This window comes from Homarus americanus, unplaced genomic scaffold (assembly GCF_018991925.1).
Source record: "Homarus americanus isolate GMGI-L3 unplaced genomic scaffold, GMGI_Hamer_2.0 scaffold7626, whole genome shotgun sequence".
NCBI lineage: Eukaryota > Metazoa > Arthropoda > Malacostraca > Decapoda > Nephropidae > Homarus > Homarus americanus.
Window position 1 is genome coordinate 19545846 of NW_024718273.1, and position 22539 is coordinate 19568384.

The 22539-nt window shown below is 38.8% G+C and overlaps 2 protein-coding genes across 2 annotated transcripts; one reads left to right on the plus strand and one right to left on the minus strand.

Moving 5' to 3' along the window:
* Positions 1-461: 461 nt before the first annotated feature.
* LOC121859548 (ribonucleoside-diphosphate reductase large subunit-like) lies at positions 462-12108 on the minus strand. Its single transcript, XM_042356443.1, has 17 exons — positions 11727-12108; positions 9807-9895; positions 8894-9071; positions 8589-8749; positions 7888-8090; positions 7495-7691; positions 6881-6993; positions 6346-6475; positions 6125-6225; positions 5813-5941; positions 4844-4936; positions 4554-4687; positions 4203-4347; positions 3709-3921; positions 2460-2555; positions 2114-2302; positions 462-1338 (listed from the first exon to the last, which is right to left on the minus strand). The coding sequence occupies exons 1-17, from the start codon at positions 11776-11778 to the stop codon at positions 1180-1182; spliced, it is 2382 nt and encodes a 793-aa protein (XP_042212377.1). The 5' UTR covers positions 11779-12108; the 3' UTR covers positions 462-1179.
* A 3256-nt stretch (positions 12109-15364) lies between these two features.
* LOC121859550 (alpha-N-acetylgalactosaminidase-like) lies at positions 15365-22464 on the plus strand. The gene is made up of 9 exons (XM_042356445.1): positions 15365-15448; positions 16583-16735; positions 17684-17858; positions 18603-18777; positions 18954-19048; positions 19351-19512; positions 20166-20363; positions 20979-21086; positions 21346-22464. Exons 2-9 carry the CDS (start codon positions 16584-16586, stop codon positions 21511-21513), a joined length of 1233 nt encoding a protein of 410 aa, XP_042212379.1. The 5' UTR covers positions 15365-15448; position 16583; the 3' UTR covers positions 21514-22464.
* Positions 22465-22539: the final 75 nt, after the last annotated feature.

Below are 22539 nucleotides of genomic sequence, written 5' to 3' on the forward strand. Positions count from 1 at the left end.
TTAACAATTACTGAACATAATTGAAGTACATGAAACTAGTTTTTAGCGCACCCAACAGGCGCCAGTTTGTGTCTGTCAGTAGAGGTAATATCTTGCTTGAGACTCTTGAACATAAATAATTTTACATTTTTACATTACCGTTATTGGTCATTCTGAAATTTATTTTACATATTGACAATACCTGTATATAGTGCAGTGCACTGTTGATTTAGAGAAAATCTTGAATTACACCAAGTGAACTTAAAATTTTATGGGTGAAATGACTGCATGAATCATAGGGTGATTTCTCTTCCATCCCCACTTCCTTCTCTTCTCCCTTCTCCTCCACCCCCACTTCTAATTCCCATCATTATCAACCAGGAGCCTTCTACATACACACCTCAAAGTAAGTGTACTTAAATGCATTTATTTTTACTTTTTATGTAATTTTCAGTGAGCTGAAACAGATTATCCAAAATCCCATTGAAAGAATGGTTTCGGTTAACGAACGACCTAACCCCGTCATAAGTCGAGGAGCAGCTGTACTCCAGCTACCTTGCACGAGAACAAAAAGAAATAATAATTGAATTAAACATATGAAGCACAACTTTCAACCACAGGTTGCCAGTTCACAGATATCCTATTGAAAATATGACCTTTTATGTACATATATTATTAACCCTTTAGCTGGCTGATGACCCAATTTGCATCTCTATAAATCTATAAATTTTGCAGTGTCATTGGCCGGTCTATGAGCGAGATTTGGTCCACACACATAGCCGACAAAAGGGTTAATATGCAAGAGAATAAAAATAAATCACAGATTGTATAATGAGGAACTTAAATAGTACATGAAAATATAGATCCATAATTAAAGCAAAGAAAATAAAAACAAATTCTTGCACCTTATATACTCTCTGGCAGGTTCAAATTTATGACCCACACATAAAGCAGTCATCCTTGTTCTCAAGCGAGCACACCATGGCAGCCATGTTCTTCTCTTCACCATTGGTAGCAATGCCAATAACAGTTCCATTTGTTGTTTCATTGATCTTAGTAGTGGCACCAGCAGTTGATTTCAGCTTGGTTTTATCAACTGTAAACTGAATAGCACTGGCAGCTGGCCTTGTGCGGAGGTAATACATTCCAGTCTTTAATCCCTGTTGATTGAGTAAATTCATTAGAAATCACCCAAGAATATTAAACATTGGTAGCAATGCCACTAACAGTTCCATTTGTTGTTTCATTGATCTTAGTAGTGGCACCAGCAGTTGATTTCAGCTTGGTTTTATCAACTGTAAACTGAATAGCACTGGCAGCTGGCCTTGTGCGGAGGTAATACATTCCAGTCTTTAATCCCTGTTGATTGAGTAAATTCGTTAGAAATCACCCAAGAATATTAAACATATAACTAATAAAAAAAAAAAAGAATAACAAAGGCCTTTTTTTAACAATGTTGTACAGGTTCTCCCAATTTACAAGTGGGTTTAGGTTCCAGAGAAACCCAACAAATCAGGAGTCTTATAGCATAGGCTTCAATGGGATAGGTTTCTGGCCAGTCAGACACCACCTCATGTATCACCTATCCTCAACATTTGCGGGTGTTAGACTAGAAAATTGCCATGATAAGCACATACATGAACAATTCAACTACCTTATGGGAAAAATGGGGTTTCATCACAAGACACACCCCCCCCAAGTGGGTCACCAGGGAATTAACGAAGGTTGGGCAAGTCAGAGTGGGGTCATACATTTTAACTAATTAAATACTTCCAGAATAAAAAAAAAATTAAATAAATGGCACCCCAAACCCATAGTTGGCAAGTGATCAAGAAAAATTTTTTCTAAAATCTTCCAAGCATCATTACAGCCACTAATTACCCTGCAATCAGGTTGTAGACCATATTCCGAATCAGCAAGCTCAGGAGTACTTACCGGTATATTGCTATTTTAAACAAAATCTAACTACAATAGAATAACCTAAAGGCACAATTTCTTTCACAGTAGTTCCTCATATTCCAAGATTAACATTGGCATTATTCTGGTGGGTGTCTCACAAGTAAGAAAAATGCTGTAATTGTAGGAAAAATCAACATATTCACTTGTTTATCCTATAATACAATAAAACACTTACCCTTTTCCAAGCATAAAAGTGCATGGAGGACAGCTTGCCATAATTAGGTTCTGCAATATGTATGTTGAGTGACTGACTCTGGTCGATGAAGGCCCCACGATCTGCTGCCATCTGAATAACGACCTTCTGTGAAATCTCCCACACTGTCTTATACAAAGCCTTTAGATCATCTGGAATTTTCGCAATGTTCTGAAATAATAAGCCAAGATCAGAAACTAAAGATACCACAGATATAAGATAAACTATAAGCAAAGACAAATCAACTCCAGGGCATCCAACATATATTACAACTTCTTCCCACAACCATTCTATCAGCATAACAGTTCTAGATATTATATAAACTTACCTGGACAGAACCATTATGGGAAATTATCTCATTCTTGGTGTTGTCGTCCCACAGTCCAAGCTCAGTCAGGTCTCGCAAGAGGTGATGGTTGACAATCTGATCAAGAAGTTGGTAATTACAAGACAAAGTCACATTCATTAATTATTAACCTAGAAGGACTGAACACCAAGAAACTAAAGTAAAAATGTATTCAATAAACAAATTATAGTAGAACCCCAGTTATCCAGCATCTACGGGGATTGAAGTGCTGGATAAACTTTCTTCGATTAGTTGAAACTCACTCTTGGGACTCCCCAATAAATCCTACAATGCAAATTCGTGTCTCAGAAAAACGAACTTTAACAATTACTTCAGATAAATGTGGCTTAGAAATAAAAATATATAAAACTATAAATAAGAAAAATGAAGAGCATGGATTTGTATGGGAACAATGTGTGTGGAGGCAGTGGACTAAAACTAAGGCCTTGGCTATAACTACGTCACCGATTCACTGGCCCAGCCACCTCTTACAGTATAAGGTTATTTACCAAACTATAAAACAGTAGTCCCTCGATTAACGAGCACAATTGGTTCCAGTCATTTGTTAACCAAAAATTTCGGTAACTGAATCTACTATTCCAATGGGATATTTGGTAATTGGTTCCAACTCAGAAAAAGTATATACAAAGTAAAGCCAAAAAATGCAATAAGTCAGAAACACCCCTAAAAATCCCCTAAATCACTATATACACACACTTACATATACACTAGAACTCTTAATCATCTACGGTAATGTGCAAAACAGATGACGTTTTATTCAATTTATTGTCTTGCAAGGATTCCAGCAATGCAAATTATATTCTCCTAACATTAGTCTGATATTTTATAAGATAAAAAAATATTAAGACAAACCCTGGCTGGGCAGACGGGGTAGGAGGAGGGAAGGTGAGGTGATATGTTTGACAGTTGGCTCCAAAGGTCTAATGTGTGTTTATTTATTAGTCCTTAAGAGTGAGTTTTTATCTTATAAAATGCCACTGAAATGACCTGGGAGAATATAATTTACATTGCTGGTATTCTTGTAATATAGTAATTAATTTGAACATAAGCTGTAATTTGCACTAGACATAAAAATTTGGGTACAGGGGCGTAGCTAGAGTGTGTGCCGTCCCAACACTACAATTACACATGACAAGAATTGATCAGTCAATGATGGACAAACACCTGCTTCTCAGGATACTCTACCCCCAACACTTTGCCAACAACTAACCTGGAACTCTCCTGAGAGCACTCTTCGAGTGTATATGTTAGAGGTGAACGCCTCAATCGCTTCATTATTTCCAAGGATCTGGGCAGTGGAAGCAGTAGGCATGGGGGCAAGGAGCAGAGAGTTACGCACACCAAACTTAGCCACTTTAGCCTTGAGGGCAGTCCAGTCATGAAGGTCTGTGGGGGTCACTTTCCACATGTCATACTGGAAAAACTGCAAATTAAGAGCAAGTCAGATTCAACTCTCCACAATAGAAGTCTTGGCGGAGGGTCAAAACCACCGAATCACTTATGGTTAGTTACTCCAGCTTACTTCTCCTGATTAAATATCCTGGAGGGTTAAGTTAAAGTAGTTAAATCTTAAGGTGAAATAAGCTGGCCCCTAATCTTCACATGATCCAAGAAAATTTTAACTGATAAATTGATCAAAAGTATACAATTAGTATTTAGATTAATGTATTATCCGGACAGTGTTCTCAACAAGGATAAACTTACTCCTTTACTGACTGGCGATCCTTCATAAGTCTCGTACGGACCTTCTTTCTCCGCCAGTTCACAGCTGGCCTCCATGGCTCCGTAGTACATGGTTTCAAATATTTGTTTGTTCAAGAGCTTGGCTTCCTCAGAATCAAAGGGATATCTGCAACAAAAAGGAGGATGGTGAAACTTACAAATCAATAATGTGCAATAAAGGTGACAAGTGACCAACATATTCTCATAAAACTGAAAGATATGCACAAGAATCTAAACATTATTTATAGATTAAATGAATCCCAAGAAACATAATATGCTTAAAACTTTTATACATTATCCCAAAAAGTTCACAAGACAACCAGTTTTAAGCACCTCATGAGGATGAAGGCATCGGCCAAACCTTGAACGCCAATTCCAATGGGGCGATGTCGCATGTTAGAGAGTCGAGCTTCTTCCACGGGGTAGAAGTTCACATCAATGATCTTGTTGAGATTTTTAGTGACCACCTACAAGAAATATGCCAACATGCGAGTATGTATATAAAAGCATCCACTTAGGCTGGACACCCCCCCCCCCTCCACCAGGTTACAATATGTATAAGATTAAAAAATCACTATCCACAGTGTAGGGAATTAATAAAAACTCAAACCTTATAGTCTTACCTTGGTGACCTCTTTCAGCTTTGAGAAGTTGTAGGTCTTATCTGGATTAACATACATGTTAAGAGCAAGGGATGCCAAATTACAAACAGCAACCTGTGAATAAAAACAACTATTATAAAACTACGAAAATTACACAAGTACGTACAGTCATCAACAAACTTTCACCCGGTGGCAAGACCAGTCACAGGAATGGTCTAACCGATGGTCATTTGGTGCAAGTATGTATTCGGGTTTATCTCATTTGGGGTATTTACTAACTCGGTTAGGGAGGGAGCTTTTGTTTGTGAATGCTGTACTGTATTCAGTATCCACTTAAATGTCCAAAGGGTAGCGGATGTAAAATAAAATTCGACTGGGTATTCAGGAAATTAAAAACTAATAATACATCTGTAGTCCATACAGCGGATAGGAAGGCTGGGGTGAAGGACACACCAAAGGTGATGAACATACTCAAGAAGCAGCACTGTGCATTAATGACTAAATAGCTCAGAAATGTCGAGTGAATTTTGAATGCTGCTGATGGGCGATGCGGTGTCCTGTGAAGCGAGTTAAACTACATACTGTACTGTATATATTTAAGATTACATTGAAAGGGAATAACCACAGTAGTAATACACCCATTACAGCTTTAAGAACGAGTGCAAGATAGTAAATAAAGGGAGAATGTTTGTTATTGATCCTGTCCATTTTCTAAGTTCCAAAAAGCAGAGGGTGTTAATCTTAAAAATTTATTCAAGATATAATACAATATGCAGGTTTTTGCCTCGGTAAGTCTCCCATACCTTCTCTCCTCACCAGTCAATTCCTCTTCACCACCTCTTAACTACTACCATTATGTCCATGGTCAACTGTATGATTGAAATCCCATCCATTATCCTCATCTTTCAATACAAGCTTACAACATGTAATGCACTGTACACCTTACTATTGCTATCCCCAACTTCACCACACAAACTGCACCCTACTTACCTCATCTGGGGATGAATACTGTACAATCTCTGTGCAAAGATTAGAGCACTTGATGGTGCCAAGATTCTGCTGATTGCTCTTGCTGTTACAAGCATCCTTATACAGCATGTAGGGAGTACCTGTCTCTACCTGTATACAGTAGGATAAAGAATGTGTAAACAATACTGAACAGTATTTGTAATCTGCTCAGTTTCCTTCCCACTATCATCTTTACAAGAAAATTAATTCTATTCCTATCCATCACTTCGAAAATAAATTTCAGACATTTTTATAGACAAGTAAAAGCTGTTGATCCTCACAACCAGAACTCACCTGCGATTCAATGATGGCATACCACAGCTTATGAGCCGGCACTTTACGAATGTAGCGTCCCTCTTTCTCGTACTTCATATACAGCTCCTCAAATTTCTCACCTGTTAATTTAAACTTAATGTAAACGGATTTTATTTATTTTTCTTAGTCTTTCAACATTCAAAATAAACATCTTGCACAGCAAAGTTTACTCTGACCCAACACTATCTATTAAAGCTTACCCCAAGTGTCATGTAGACCAGGACACTTATGAGGGCACATCAGGCACCAGTCTCCACCCTCCTCCACACGTCGCATGAAGAGGTCAGGGATCCACAGGGCAAAGAACAGGTCACGGGCCCTCTGTTCTTCCTATTATACAAAAAGTTAGGTCAGCGAGTAATATACTTTGAGTGTTCTTCCATTGGGTACTATTATATGAAGGCTCGTGCAGTACTAATACAGCACTTTCTTAGATAAGGAGGACTACCACTAATACAGGCAGTCCCCAAGTTACTAAAGCCCACCACACTAACGGGATCCCAATACTGTATATTCATTACAAGACAACTAAAATACCATTTATTTACAGTACTTTATCATCACAGGAATTAACATTACTGACATACAGGGTCAAGGAATGTAAACCCATTTGTAACTTGGGGACTGGATGCATTGTATTAGGTCACTTCATAAACTGCTAGTGTGTGTCAAGGTAATTATGGTAACTCACTACATGTCAAGGATAGTCACAGCACAGCACCATACATGACTTACTTTACCAGTGTTCTTGCGTAATTCTAGGAAATCAAAGACGTCTGGGTGCCAGGGCTCCAGGTATATGGCAAACGCACCTGGCCTCTTATTCCCTCCCTGGTCAACATAACGAGCTGATGGTGTAACAATGATTATCAGTTTATATAACTACAAACATCCTCAGTCAATATACTGTACAGGTAACTAGACACTACACTTAATAACCATCAGGTACAAACATCTTAATATATAACTACCCAGTATAAATACCATTAAAATATAGAATACCCGACTTCCTACACTCTTTTAAGCTTACATTCCATCTATTTTTTCCCAGAAGCTTCTTGCTTTTACCAACTGTACAACCAACTAATACTGTACTATACCATAGTAATTTTTTAATTCTAGAACCCTAACTAAACCTCCAGTATATTTTAAGACATGCAATAAACAGGAACCTAAAATCAGTAGGAATAAGAACCTAAAAATCAGTAAGAATAAAGTCTGATCATATTGTGTAGATAATGATTTAAGGTTCTAGAAAAAATAAAGCTACCAAGTAACACGGCCCCAAAACTTATCTCCAACTGAATGACCGCAGTCTTAAAAAACTCTCAAACCAAACATTATATTACCTGTGTTGTTGTACACTCGGAGCATAGGCACCAGGCCGTTAGATGTACCATTAGTACCGGCAATGTAGCTCCCAGTGCCTCGGATACAGTGCACGTTGAGACCAATGCCTCCTGCCGACTTCGATATGAGCGCACACTGCTTTAAGGTGTCATAAATACCTTCGATGCTGTCATCCTTCATTGTCAGCAAGAAACAGCTGTTCAAAGGTTAGGTTAGGTTAGGGTCACGATTATTAACATTCAGGTAGAAAAGCCGAGGATAATCTTACAGCGATACGAAGCATCTCCCTACATGGTATACCTAACAATGTACCATCTACAGTAAGACCAACTGAGTTTTATCACAATAAACCTGTCAGTTTCTTAGAACAGAAAAGTAGTGAACTGTAATACCTTGACAACTGTGGCCGACAAGTAGCAGCATTGAATAGAGTTGGTGATGCATGAGTGAACCATTTCTCCGATAACAAGTTGTACGTCTCAATGGCAGCATCAATGTCTTCGCCATGGATACCTATTGCCACCCTCATCAGCATGTGTTGGGGAAGCTCTGCTACTTTCCCACCAATTTTCAGTAGATAAGAACGTTCCAGAGTCTGGGTGAGAAAATCATCCATTAAAACCTACACTGTACTCAAAATTAATGATTGCTAAGATTCATAGTACATTAGTAAATACAGTAATTCTTCTCTTAGTGTCATACTATGGATGTACAGCTACACAACAATCCACTCACGGCAAAATAAATGCCAAAATGCCGCCAGTCACGGTCCCATATTGTTCTCGCATTCATCGCTGGTGATGGACAATTAGCCAATCAGAGAGCACTCAGTCAAATAGCATTAGCAGGAACTTAGCCAGTCACGGCAAAAATGCAATTGTCTCCCTCTCAAGTTTACACACAGTACAGTACTCTGCATCACAAGTACAGTAGTGAAAAATAACCTCTATCCCCCCAAAGACCAGCAGCCGTGTCTTTATACATCTTCATACAATTTTTACTTTATAAATATTAATTCATTCCAGTAGAAATGTCACAGAACTGTATTCAACTCGCACCAAAAACTCAATGAAGTGCTGCATCATTTACCGACCTTGAAGCCGAAGTAGTTGTAGGAGAAGTCTCGGTCATAGATGATGGCAGAGTTCAGTTTATCTGCATTGTCCATTATTATCTTGTAATATTTCTCACCAATCATTGGAATCTTCAGTCCATTCTCCTTGTCAACCATGTTGTACAGATCAGTCATCACCTCTGTCAACACAAGCCTCATTATGAACAATACTTGAACCTCAGCTCTTGTGTTTTGTCAGTCTACCATCTTACTGTACCAGGATCACAAATATACTTAACTACAACTGCTGCATATCTCTGCTTCTCATGACAACACAAACTTACCACTGAAACATTTCTTGGTCTCCTTGTGAAGGTTCGACACAGCGATCCTTGCTGCCAAAACAGCGTAGTCCGGATGTTTGGTGGTCATGGTGGCAACAGTTTCTGCTGTAAGGTTGTCCAACTCCACTGTTGTTACTCCAGAGTAAAGTCCATTTATCACCTTCAGGGTGATTGCCGGCTGAAAAATAAAATGATGAAATTTCATGCCATCTAAAGAACCAATTTGTTCTACTGTAATTTGAAAACTGTCACTTCAAGACCTGCCAGAAGGAGGTGTGCATCAGCAGCCAATTTCTGCTTTTAATTTCCAAGGTGTTAAGTTGTGCAGCTCTCATACACCAGTTTGGCAGAAGTTGTGTAGTACAATGAAGAAAAACAAGAGGAGCACCACTGTACTGTACTATAAGTTTTACAGTTTATAGAACCGTTATAACCTGAATCTACTTTAGACAACGGGTCTTGTGCTGGATCTGTCAGAAAATTACAAATAATTAAAGCTTAACCACAATCTTCAGTGGTCTGATCCTCCTAAAAACCACAACATGGTGTAGACCACAGCCATCTGACAAAATGGAAGGGCAAATATTGTTTGGCAACAATGGTAATTTTGTTATATGACCCCTAATCATTTTCCTCCCAAGAATTACATACAATGGCAAACATAGTATATTAGTGTAACTACTTAATGACTATCTTGCCCCATTATTTTATATTTAATTAGAGGCAAATAACAAAAATCATGACTATTTTGTACAAATACATTAAATGTTCTATAAGTAAAAGACCATAAAGGCGAGTTTAATGATTTAACAAAATAACCCCCCCCCCCCCAATGTACACTAAAGCCCCATAATAGTGACCCGTATCACATACTGTATTCTACTCCAAAAACAAAACCCATCAGAAGTATTACCGGATCAATAAACTCCATGTTGAGTCCATAGCAAAGTTTCTGGACGCGCGAGGTAATCTTGTCAAACATAACTGGTTCTTGACGCCCATCTGTAAAACATGACAATATAAATCTTTGTAATTACACAAGTCTCTCTCTCACACCATACCTGTGACCCGAGCCATCACTTAACCCCCAGTTTATTTCACCTCAAGTTTAACAGCGCTAAAAGTCCCCATACACGGTCAATCATTGTGGTGTGTGGGGATGACTGACGCTTGTGCAAACTACTGAAGGATAATCAAACACTGAATTTTTTTGCAAATCATGACACTTGCACAACCATATTCAGTCTTGTACTTGCAACCATGGCGAACGAGTGCCAAGATAAGTTAGTGGATAAGCTCGTGAAATTGAACCAAATGCAAATAGGAAAATGGTGACCAAGAAAATAATTACCGTACCTTCCTCTCCAACTACTGTACTGTACTAGCAAGAATTGATGAAACATATTAGCAGCAAAAAATCAGGGGCTGGGAGTGTTGATATTTACACACCATTATGGTATTTTGAATATCTAAAATTCCAACAGGTTCAAGAAATACAACAGGGTAGTTTCTTATGTTATTCTTTCATCCAAATTCTTGGGTTTTTTCCTTGGTTCATCTGTTTCCCCAAGGAGGAATTGGTGTTAAACAGTGGTATAGTACAAGCAGCTTCACTCCTATCCAGCTGCACGACTGACACGAACTAAAGAATGTGTAATTTCTTTACCTGTGCATGGGGTATATCACTGAATAACCATGTATGGGGTCTTTTATCCCTCCCCACCTCCAGGCAGCATTAGGGCAGTTAATGCCTTCAGTGCAGGGACCCCACTTTAATATTTTATTTGGCAGTCAATACAGGTATTCATCCATTGGCTGTCGGCAAGTTCCTGCCATGTCTACCCGAGGTTATACTCCTTCCTTAAGAGTCAGTTGTCTCATCCTTACCTCTTCCTCCTTGTAGGTTAGGTTAGGTAAGTTGGTTCCTTTGGTATGAGAATTTTTGGTGTTTTACTCAAATTTGACTTCCCCTTTTGTGCAAATTCGTAGTTTGTTCAAATTGAATATTTTTTTTTTTGCAAAAAAAAAAAAAAAGCCAATTTGCAAAAGAAATGATGGTCAGATTTTAGCAAAACACCCCAAACCGTCAAAAAACCCACTTTTGTACCAAAACCCGAGGACAGCCAATATATGAATATTTACCCATTTGGCTAATGCCAGATTTTATTCAGCTCAGTGAGAACCTATCCAAAAGGGGTTTATCAGAAATAAACTGGTGGCTAATCAGGTAATCCAGACTTGGCTTCTTGCTCATTATAAGTTGGTGTGGCTCATCAACATTGAGTAAACTGCTCTTCTACACCTCGGGTCTTTAAGTGCATCCCAAGACTAGTAATGACACTTGTCCATGAACAATTAAAAATTACAATGTGTAACTCAAGAGCTCTCGCTTCAAGATACAGATAGTAGAAGGTAGCCACACCCTGCTCTAGGTACATTGCTTATTTCTACCAAAGCCAATATTCTTCCCAAAATAACAACCATTCCAGCAATTATACTTACATGTAGGACACCAGTATCGTTACACATTTCAAGTATTATGAACCATCAGGTGAACTACTTGTTAACAGGAAACCAGTTTGGCAGTTACAATTCACAGCAACCGTTGGTTTGTGTAATTAAATGATGTTCAATTAACTCAGCGGTTTTAATTATTTGCATATTATAACTAACATACTTTACATTTGTTCAAATAACTATACACCGATGAGTATTGACAATATTTTGACTTACGGTAAAGAGATCTAGACTTTGTATGGGAATGGAAAACTTGTTGAAGTAAACCAATACTATTTAAGTAATAATTCTTGAATAAAACACTGTAAATACACACCTCGCTTCAGGACATACATCTTGGACCACATCTTCTCTGCCTGCTGAGACATTTCAAGCCGTTGGAGGAGTAAAAGTAGACAAATGTCTGCCACACAATGTTGTTCACTTCCACCCACCTCACCTCTTGTTCACAATGTGTGTCAGTGCGCGGGAACCCAGATGAAATAGGCGAAAAGCGCGGCAAAATTTTCTTTCCACCAATAGCAAGACACCTTATTGTCTGACTCTCATACAACAAACTGATTGGCCAAACTGTCCTTTGTATATTTGGAGGAGACTTGAATAGACCAATCACAGCTTTTCTTTTAAGCTCTCTACGTCACCAGCTGCTGCGTGAGCGCATTTTTTATATGAGAGAACAGGGCCAAAATAATTCAATTTGTATTAATTTTAATTTAATCTGCCAATACCCAAATATATATATATATATACTCTATAATATATAATGTGCATGTTTAAAATTAATACTGCTACCTTTATATAACTCTGATACGCTAACTGTTGCAGGGCATAATTTAAAAAATATATATTCCTAGCTCATTGAGTTTGAGGTTCATTCTCCGCCTTATTCGATTTTGTTTAACTTATAATGATTGTTTTCAACACTTATTACCTTACTGACCGCTCAGGTGATTAGTTTGTTATGGTGCAATGTGAGGACACTGTAATAGGCGGTAAAGGACCTGTCATGTCCGGGCTCTGTTACATTAGGTATTTGGTGAAAGTATCTTAACATGTGGATGCATTATTGTATGACAGCGAAGGAAACACTCGAGTCAAAGAGAACTTCTCTCCTGGGTATACAAACACTGTACTTACTACCTAGAGCAATATACCTACACCAGCAACCATTGTACGGTACAAACACTGTTAAAAAATCGACCAAGGACAGCAAACAAAGCGCCTCAGTCATAAAACAGTCACATTAACAGTCAACACAGTCACTGGATGCAACGCCCAAGCGGCTAGTAAGCTGATAGTGACGAAACCAGTTATCGTACAGCCATTGCAGTTACCACACAGCCATTACAGTTACCACACAGCCATTGCAGTTACCACACAGCCATTACAGTTACCACACAGCCATTGCAGTTACCACACAGCCATTACAGTTACCACACAGCCATTACAGTTACCACACAGCCATTGCAGTTACCACACAGCCATTACAGTTACCACACAGCCATTACAGTTACCACACAGCCATTACAGTTACCACACAGCCATTACAGTTACCACAGTCACCACACAGCCATTACAGTTACCACAGTCATCACACAGCCATTACAGTTACCACACAGCCATTACAGTTACCACAGTCACCACACAGCCACTGCAGTTACCACAGTCACCACACAGCCATTACAGTTACCACAGTCATCACACAGCCATTACACAGTTACCAGTCACCACACAGCTATTGCAGTTACTACAGTCATCACACAGTCACCACACAGCCATTAACACAGTTACCAGTCACCACACAGCTATTGCAGTTACTACAGTCATCACAGCCACTAAACAGTTACCACAGCCATTACACAGTTACAGTCACCACACAGCCATTGCTTAGTTACCACAGTCATCACACAGCACACACACATTACACAGTTACCAGTCACCACACAGCCAGTTACAGCATTAGTTACCACAGCCCACACAGCCATTACAGTTACACAGTCACCACACCATTACACAGTTACAGTCATCACACAGTCCACACAGTTACCACACAGTTACAGTCACCACACAGCCATTGCGGTTACCACAGTCATCACAGTCACCACACAGCCATTACAGTTACAGTCACCACACAGCCAGCTTACCACAGACTACAGTTACCAGTCACACATCCACACAGTTACCAGTCACCACAGCTATTACAGCAGTTACCACAGTCATCACACAGTCACCACACAGCCATTACATTCACACAGCCATTGTACACAGTTACCAGTCACCACACAGCCATTGCTTGGTTACCACAGTCATCACAGTCACCACACAGCCATTACAGTTACCAGTCACCACACAGCCACACAGTACCAGTCACCACACAGCCATTCAGTCACCACAGCCATTGCTTAGTTACCACAGTCATCACATAGCCACTACACAGTTTCACCACACAGCCATTGCTTAGTTACCACAGTCACCACACAACCACTACACAGTTACCAGTCACCACAGCCATTAGTTACCAGTCACACACAGCTACAGTTTAGTCATCACACAGTCACCACACAGCCATTACACGGTTACCAGTCACACAGCCAGTTACCACAGCCATTACAGTTACCAGTCACCACACAGCCATTGCAGTTACCACAGTCACCACACAGCCATTACACAGTTACCAGTCACCACACAGCCATTGCTTAGTTACCACAGTCACCACACAGCCACTACACAGTTACCAGTCACCACAGCCATTACAGTTACCAGTCATCACACAGCCTGTTGTTAGTTACCACAGTCATCACAGTCACACAGCCACTACACAGTTACCAATCACACAGCCATTGCTTAGTTACCACAGTCACCACAGTCACACAGTCACACACACCACAGCCATTACAGTTACCAGTACCACACAGCCATTGTAGTTACCACAGTCATCACAGTCACCACACAGCCATTACACAGTTACAGTCACCACACAGCCATTGCTTAGTTACCACAGTCATCACAGTCATCACACAGCCATTCACAGTTACACAGTCACACACACAGCCATTACACAGTTACCAGTCACCACACAGCCATTGCTTAGTTACCACAGTCATCACACAGTCAACACACACATTACACAGTTACCAGTCACCACACAGCCATTGGCTTAGTTCACATCACACAGCCATTACAGTTGTTACCAGTCACCACACAGCCATTGCTTAGTTACCAGTCATCACACACATTACAGTTACCAGTCACCACACAGCCATTGCTTAGTTACCAGTCATCACACAGCCATTACACAGTTACCAGTCACCACACAGCCATTGCCAGTACACAGCCATTACACAGTTACCAGTCACCACACAGCCATTGCTTAGTTGCACAGTCATCACACAGCCATTACACAGTTACCAGCACAGCCTACCACAGTCATCACACAGCCATTACACAGTTACCAGTCACCACACAGCCATTGCTTAGTTACCACAGTCATCACACAGCCACTACACAGCCATTACACAGTTACCAGTCACCACACAGCCATTGCTTAGTTACCAGTCATCACACAGCCATTACACAGTTACCAGTCACCACACAGCCATTGCTTTGTTACCACAGTCATCACAGTCATCACACAGCCATTGCTTAGTTACCACAGTCATCACAGTCACCACACAGCCATTACACAGTCACCACAGCCATTAGTCACCAAACAGTCATTACAGTCATCACAGTCACCACAGTTATTACAATCATAACCACAATCACCACAGCCCACACATTCACCAGTCTACAGTCATTGCAGTCACCACAGCTCACACAATCACCACAGCTCACACATTCACCACAGCCCACACATTCACCACAATCACAGTCATCACACAATGGGACTATTAACAGTGGGGTCGGAAGCAAGCCAGGTAAGGGCCACAGTACAGCGTCATGTAGGGTGACACAGCCTGGCACCACGCGTACTGTACACCAGTATATAAACCAATAGGAGTTACCAAGCGCTCATCACTCATCAGTCTTGGTGTAAAGGTAACATAGGCCAGAGTTCTTCTAGATATACTGTATATATAATTGTTGTATCAGTTTTAAATGTTAGTTTTTGGTGACGTGTGTGTGAACTAATCTCAAAATAAGCGTTAAAGAAATCTGTTGTTTGCAGGCACAGTTTTATAACAATAATAACACTATAACTACAAGCATATAAAAATTATCAGTTTCTACAAGTTTAAATATTTTAGAAGATAGATTTTAAAAACCTTAATTAATTTTCTGCTCAAGGAATTTAACTTTAAATGTTATAAATGACAAGACACTTTTTTTATATAGTTTTGTAATAATCGGACATAAAAATAAGACTCATCATGTGGTACCATTCCCACAGATAAGACACAATGCTTGATACTCCTCTTAAGATAGCTGTTACTAGGCATTTCTCAGTGTTAATGACCCCTGCTGACCTATCATACTATGGTAGTCTAATATAAGCTAGAACAACATTCAAGAATTGTAATTTTATGTATTTACGTGCCTGAACAGTTAATACTGTACCTGCATTGTCTAGGTACAGTAGATTGACAATTCCTTATCCAAAATCCTTGGGGCCAGATGTGTTTTGGATTTCGTAATTTTTCGGATTTGAGAATTCTTATTTTTTATTTTTTATTATTATTAAAATTTCGCCCCCCAGGCCCCGATGCGGGTCGGTGACCTGTGCCCGGGTGCAATAATCCCTGAACAAAAAAATCGGGGTATGTCATGCACACGAGTGATGCTCGATGAAAAACTTTTAGTTTTTGGAATTTCGGATAAGGGGTTGTCAACCTGGTACTGTATATTGTCTGTATACCTGCACAGTACCGTACTGTCAAGATACATTGTTTGTATACAGTACCTGTTACTGTACCTCCATTATCTATAAACATGCTGAACTAAACATACCTGTACAGTATTATCTATATAGGTACTGTACTGTACTTTTGATTCCTCTCTTTTATCAAATATTTTGGCTACAGTGGTTTTTGTGTTAATTTATTTTCAGTTGGACAATAATAATATCATGTACAGTATTCTTGATTCTTGTGACTATTGATTGGTCTTGTTCATTCCAGCACTAGATGTTTAAAGTATAATCCACATGTTTTAATTTCAACGAGTATATTACAGAATGAAGGTACAGGTATTAGTGTGTATGGTGATGGTGGGGATGGTGGCTGCCCTTGACAATGGGTTAGCGAGGACACCACCTATGGGATGGCTCGCCTGGGAGAGGTTCCGCTGTAATATTGACTGTGAAAACGACCCTCACAACTGTATTAGGTAAGTTCATAGTATATATATTGTTGGCATGTATGACTTATGTTACACACCATTGGTAAGTACGGGCTCTCTGTTACTTACTGTTGCCAAGTATAGTGCTGGGCATAGTCAATCTCTCAGTGCAACAGTTTCAATAAGGGCTGAGTTACTCTGTCATATGTTAGATCAGAATATCATCAAGTATGTATGGATGTTACTACAGTATATATATATATATATATATATATATATATATATATATATATATATATATATATATATATATATATATATATATATATATATATATATATATATATATATATATATATATATATATATATATATATATATATATATATATACAGTATATATATATATATATATATATATATATATATATATATATATATATATATATATATACAGTATATATATAGTATATATATATATATATATATATATATATATATATATATATATATATATATATATATAGTGTATATATATATATATATATATATATATATATATATATATATATATATATATATATATATATATATATATATATATATATATATATATATATATATATATATATATATATATATATATATATATATATATATATATATATATATATATATATATATATATTGATAAATTTATGTTATGTTTTACACACTTTATTACTGAGTCAACTTAGTGCCATTTCACTAACACTGGAGTGATTAATCTCAGGTTCTTCAGGAGGTAAATATATGGTACAGTAAAAATTGTTTTCGCTGTTGAAAGTGATGCATATAGAATATCTTTTTAGTGTTTTATGGGTTGTGTATAGATGTCTTCTTGATATTCTTATAAACGTATGGATATCTCTCCAGCATTCTTAAGGTGGTACAACTGAGTATATAAGTATTTAAGCATTCTTACTCGGTCTATATACTGTACTGCTTGTCTCTTTAGTGAGTCGCTATTGAAGAATATGGCCGACATGATGGTGAGTGAGGGCTACCGTGACCTGGGGTACAACGTGGTCTCCCTAGATGACTGCTGGCCCGCCCATGAACGTGACCAAGACGGCAAGTTGCAGCCTGACCCCCAGCGCTTCCCATCTGGTCTGGGTGCCCTGGCTGACTATGTGAGTGTGTGTGTGTGTGTGTGTGTGTGTCCAGTAGGGATTTTAGTTAATTGTGTTGACTGACTTAAGCTAAGGAACCAAAATAACATCCAAAAATTACATAAAAATCACACTGATTCAACCTCCATTAGGTACACTCACTTAACACCAACTAGGAGACAAAATTATACTGAGACTCTACCTTAACTAGATACATTCACTTAACACTAACTAGGAGACAAAATTATACTGAGACTCTACCTTAACACCAACTAGGAGACAAAATTATACTGAGACTCTACCTTAACTAGATACATTCACTTAACACCAGCTAGGAGATAAAATTATACTGAGACTATACCTTAACTAGATACATTCACTTTACACCAGCTAGGAGATAAAATTATACTGAGACTCTACCTTAACACCAACTAGAGACAAAATTATACTGAGACTCTACCTTAACAAGATACATTCACTTAACACCACAAAAAAATATACTGAGACATACTTAACTAGATACATTCACTACACCACTAGGAGATAAAATTATACTAACACCAGCTAGGAGATAAAATTATACTGAGACTCTACCTTAACACCAACTAGGAGACAAAATTATACTAAGACTCTACCTTAACTAGATACAGTCACTTTACACCAGCTAGGAGACAAAATTATACTGAGACTCTACCTTAACACCAACTAGGAGACAAAACTATACTAAGACGCTACCTTAACAAACACTCGTTGTGACTCCTTCAGATGCATGAGCGAGGTCTTAAGTTTGGGATCTATGAAGACTACGGGACACTGACTTGTGGTGGGTACCCGGGCATCCTGGGACATCTGGAGACTGATGCCCAGACCTTCGCTGACTGGGGCGTTGACTATGTTAAACTGGATGGCTGCAACGCTGATCCAAAAGATATGGATGAAGGTAAATAACTCACAACCCTAACCTACCCTAACCTAACCTGGCATAAACCTAACCTAACTTAACCTAGCATAACCTAACCCAACCCAATGTCTTTTTGCTATATTTAACTGAACGACAATTTTCATTATTTATCTTCCAGTTTCTATTCGATTAATCACCTTATTTATCGTTGTCAGGTTACCCATCGTTTGGTGACTACCTCAACAAGACTGGTCGACCTATGGTGTACTCTTGTTCCTGGCCCGTCTACCAGCAAGACAGTGGCATTACGGTCAGTCTGTCTCTCTCTCTCTTACACCTTGCTATTCTCTCATCTATGTCTCTTATTTCTATCTGTGACTCTCTCTCCCTCATCCCTTTCTCTCCACAAACTTTGAAAGAATTTGTCGCACATAATAAAATCAGCTGTTGGATATGGACAGATAAATAAATAGATAGTTAGACAGATAGATAGATATAGGTAGGTAGGTAGATAGATATAGATATATAAATAGAGATAGATAATTATGAAACCTTGACCTTTGTTGTTGAAGCTCAGCGATACATTACAACATCACTATGGTTTTGTTGCAGCCTAACTGGACGTCCATCATCGAGACTTGTAACTTATGGAGGAACTACAACGACATACAGGACTCGTGGTCGTCGGTAGCAAACATCATCAACCACTATGGCGACAACCAGGACAAAATCGTCCCCAATGCTGGCCCTGGACACTGGAACGATCCTGATATGGTAATGTTGTCTTCTTGATCTTCCTTAATATCAACCTCCTTCTTCGTATAACTTTAGTCCCATCTTGCTGTAAAGGTCAGTTGCTCAGATCCTCTTCCTACTAAGTAACTTCTTATACTGTCCTCTGTAAGCTTACTCCTCCCCTTTATATGCTGCCTGTCTCTTACATCATCAGTTACTCATGATAAACAATTCGTCTTTAGCAAGTTGATTAAAGTAGCAAATCAATCTAAAGTAACTTTTAACATACTAGAACAAGTTGTTATAAGTTAGCAGGGATTTCTTAAAGTGGCTCATGAGTTGTAAGTAACTTTTAACATACTAGAACAAGTTGTTATAAGTTAGCAGGGATTTCTTAAAGTGGCTCATGAGTTGTAAGTAACTTTTAACATACTAGAACAAGTTGTTATAAGTTAGCAGGGATTTCTTAAAGTGGCTCATGAGTTGTAAGTAACTTTTAACATGATAAAACAGTTGATATTTAACAATTTAGCAGATATTGCTTAAATTAGCTCATGGCTCAGGATCTCACTGCTTCCTAGGTGATAAAATAATTGTAATTTAGCTTGGCATTCAAACAACTTCCTCTCTTTCTCTCACTCAACTGCTTCCCTTCCTCCCTCACCCCCTCAACAACTATCCACCTTCGGCAGCTGATCATCGGCAACTTCGGCTTGAGCTACGAACAATCCAAGACCCAGATGGCAATTTGGGCGGTGATGGCGGCCCCTCTGCTCATGTCTGTAGACCTTCGTGACCTGAGGGAGGAATATAAGGCCATCCTGCAGAACAAGGCACTCATAGCTGTCAATCAGGACGAACTGGGCATCCAAGGCAGGAGAGTTTACAAGGTTGGTGTACATGAGTGTGTATATGGGTGTGTATGTGTGTGTTGTGTGTAAGAGTGTGTGTTGTGTGTGTAAGAGCATGATCTATAATGTGGATTAAGTATACTGTAATTAATGGGTTAAATAATATATAAAGAGGGTTAAGTTATTTATAGCTTAAAACCTTCATTCTTCTTCATATTAATTTATATTGACATTCTTTCTTTTAGGTCATGATAAGATACATATGCCAGGATAAAGTGACTCTAGAGAACTGTTAAATGTCTCTTAACTGATGCCTGTAGGATCCTTTGCTTGGGGTTCACACAATTTTATGGTACCTGGTGTTAAATGTAATTCTTGTTATATATATCGAAAAACTTTTACATTTACTCCTGTAGATGTACAATTACTGATTAGTAGCCAAACCTAAGCAAAGGACCCAACTGGAAATAAGCATCAAGCAATGGCTAGGTGCAGTACATTGGAAACTATAATGTACACCATATTCAGTGCCTGCAGTGTTTTACTCATGGTGAACTGTATTCCTACATACATGCCAAACTAATTGCAAAGCGATGATTATTTTACTGAATAATTATTATTACTATTATCATCATCATTATCTCTCACCTTCAGGCGGGACACACAGAGATGTGGACTCGTCCGATCACTCCCGTTCATGAAGGAAACCGCTCCTATGCCCTTGTTGTCCTCAACCAGGGGTCTGACGGTACCCCTGCCATGGTCAGTACCGTGGACACATATAAACCACATATATTAATCATAATCATCTGATAGCTTTCTTGGCTTTCCTTGGTCGAATCGACTTACTGTTTACCATAGACTTACTGTCTACGTACTGTACAGATATATTGTTTTCATACCAGCAGACTGCAGTTTGTATACTTGCACTGTTTATATACTGTAATGTAGTACATGCTGAATCAGTGTAAACTTGTAGGATGGTTTTACAGCTTAAATATTTAACTATCTTGTGTTGCAGGTGACGGTAAAGCCCAGCTCCCTGGGCCTGACCTACCCAGCAGGGTACGAGGTGGTGGACCTGTACACAAACGTCAATCACGGCACCGTACTGCCAGACGGCCAGCTGACCTTCAGTGTCAACCCTTCTGGCGTGGTCGTCACCAAGTGGCAGGTGGTCATGCCCTAGTGAGGTGACCCAGCTTCAACTCAACCCCTCAGATAGGATCATGTCCTAGTGAGGTGACCCAGGATCACCCTTGACCTATGTGGCTCTAACCATGAAGATGATTTTTTGCTTTAGTGAAGGTGATCCCTGGCAGAACTGTGTGTTTGTTTAGGGGAGGCGGGAGGCTAGTGTGGAGGTGAATGAAGACCATCTCTGTTGTTCTTTCCATGCTAAGCCACGGCACTGCTAGTCAGTTTTACCTCAACTTTCGCTACTGTTGTGTCTTGTATAATGGAAAAACTGGTGTTAATGGTAATCATGTTTAGGGAACTCTGGTCAGTACATTGTGTATATAGTTACTATGGTGAAGCACTCTACAAAATCATGAGTGTTGGGTAGTACTGTACACCGCACCTTGATGTAATTCTGCTCAGATAGAAATGTGGCAGGAAGTTTATGCGGGTCAGGATTCTCAGATTTATTCATATGTTAAACTTCTTCCTTGACTCCCTATATACTGTACATAAAATTACTTGAAGCCTCTATTGATGATGGCCGTTGTCCCCTTCCACTGATGATGGCTGCCATTTAAGTAAGGTTAATTGGCGTTGTGAGAACTTATCCAATTTTCTCACTTGAGTCGCAACACAAAGTTGGCTGCCAAGATGACGTCATCACTACACAACAAATAAACTACAACTTGATGTTTTTATTACCAGTTAAGGTAAAATTGTTGTGTGAATCACTGAGGACGGAGACTCAGATTACCTCGAGGTAGTGTCATTAATTCTGAATAAGAATCATAGCCTAAATTAGACATATTTTTTACTACAGTATGAACAATTTATCACAGAAGTCATGTTTTATTTAAATACAGTAAACCCTCAGGACAACGGACTAATTGGGGGAAGACCTTGGTTGTTAAAGCTGCAGTTACTATTGTATAAATTTGAAATACATTCATAATAGCAATATATTTCACATTAATCCTCCATAAATGCTTAAGGTATATCCTTAAAATTTCTGATTATTGAAAAAATAAAAAAA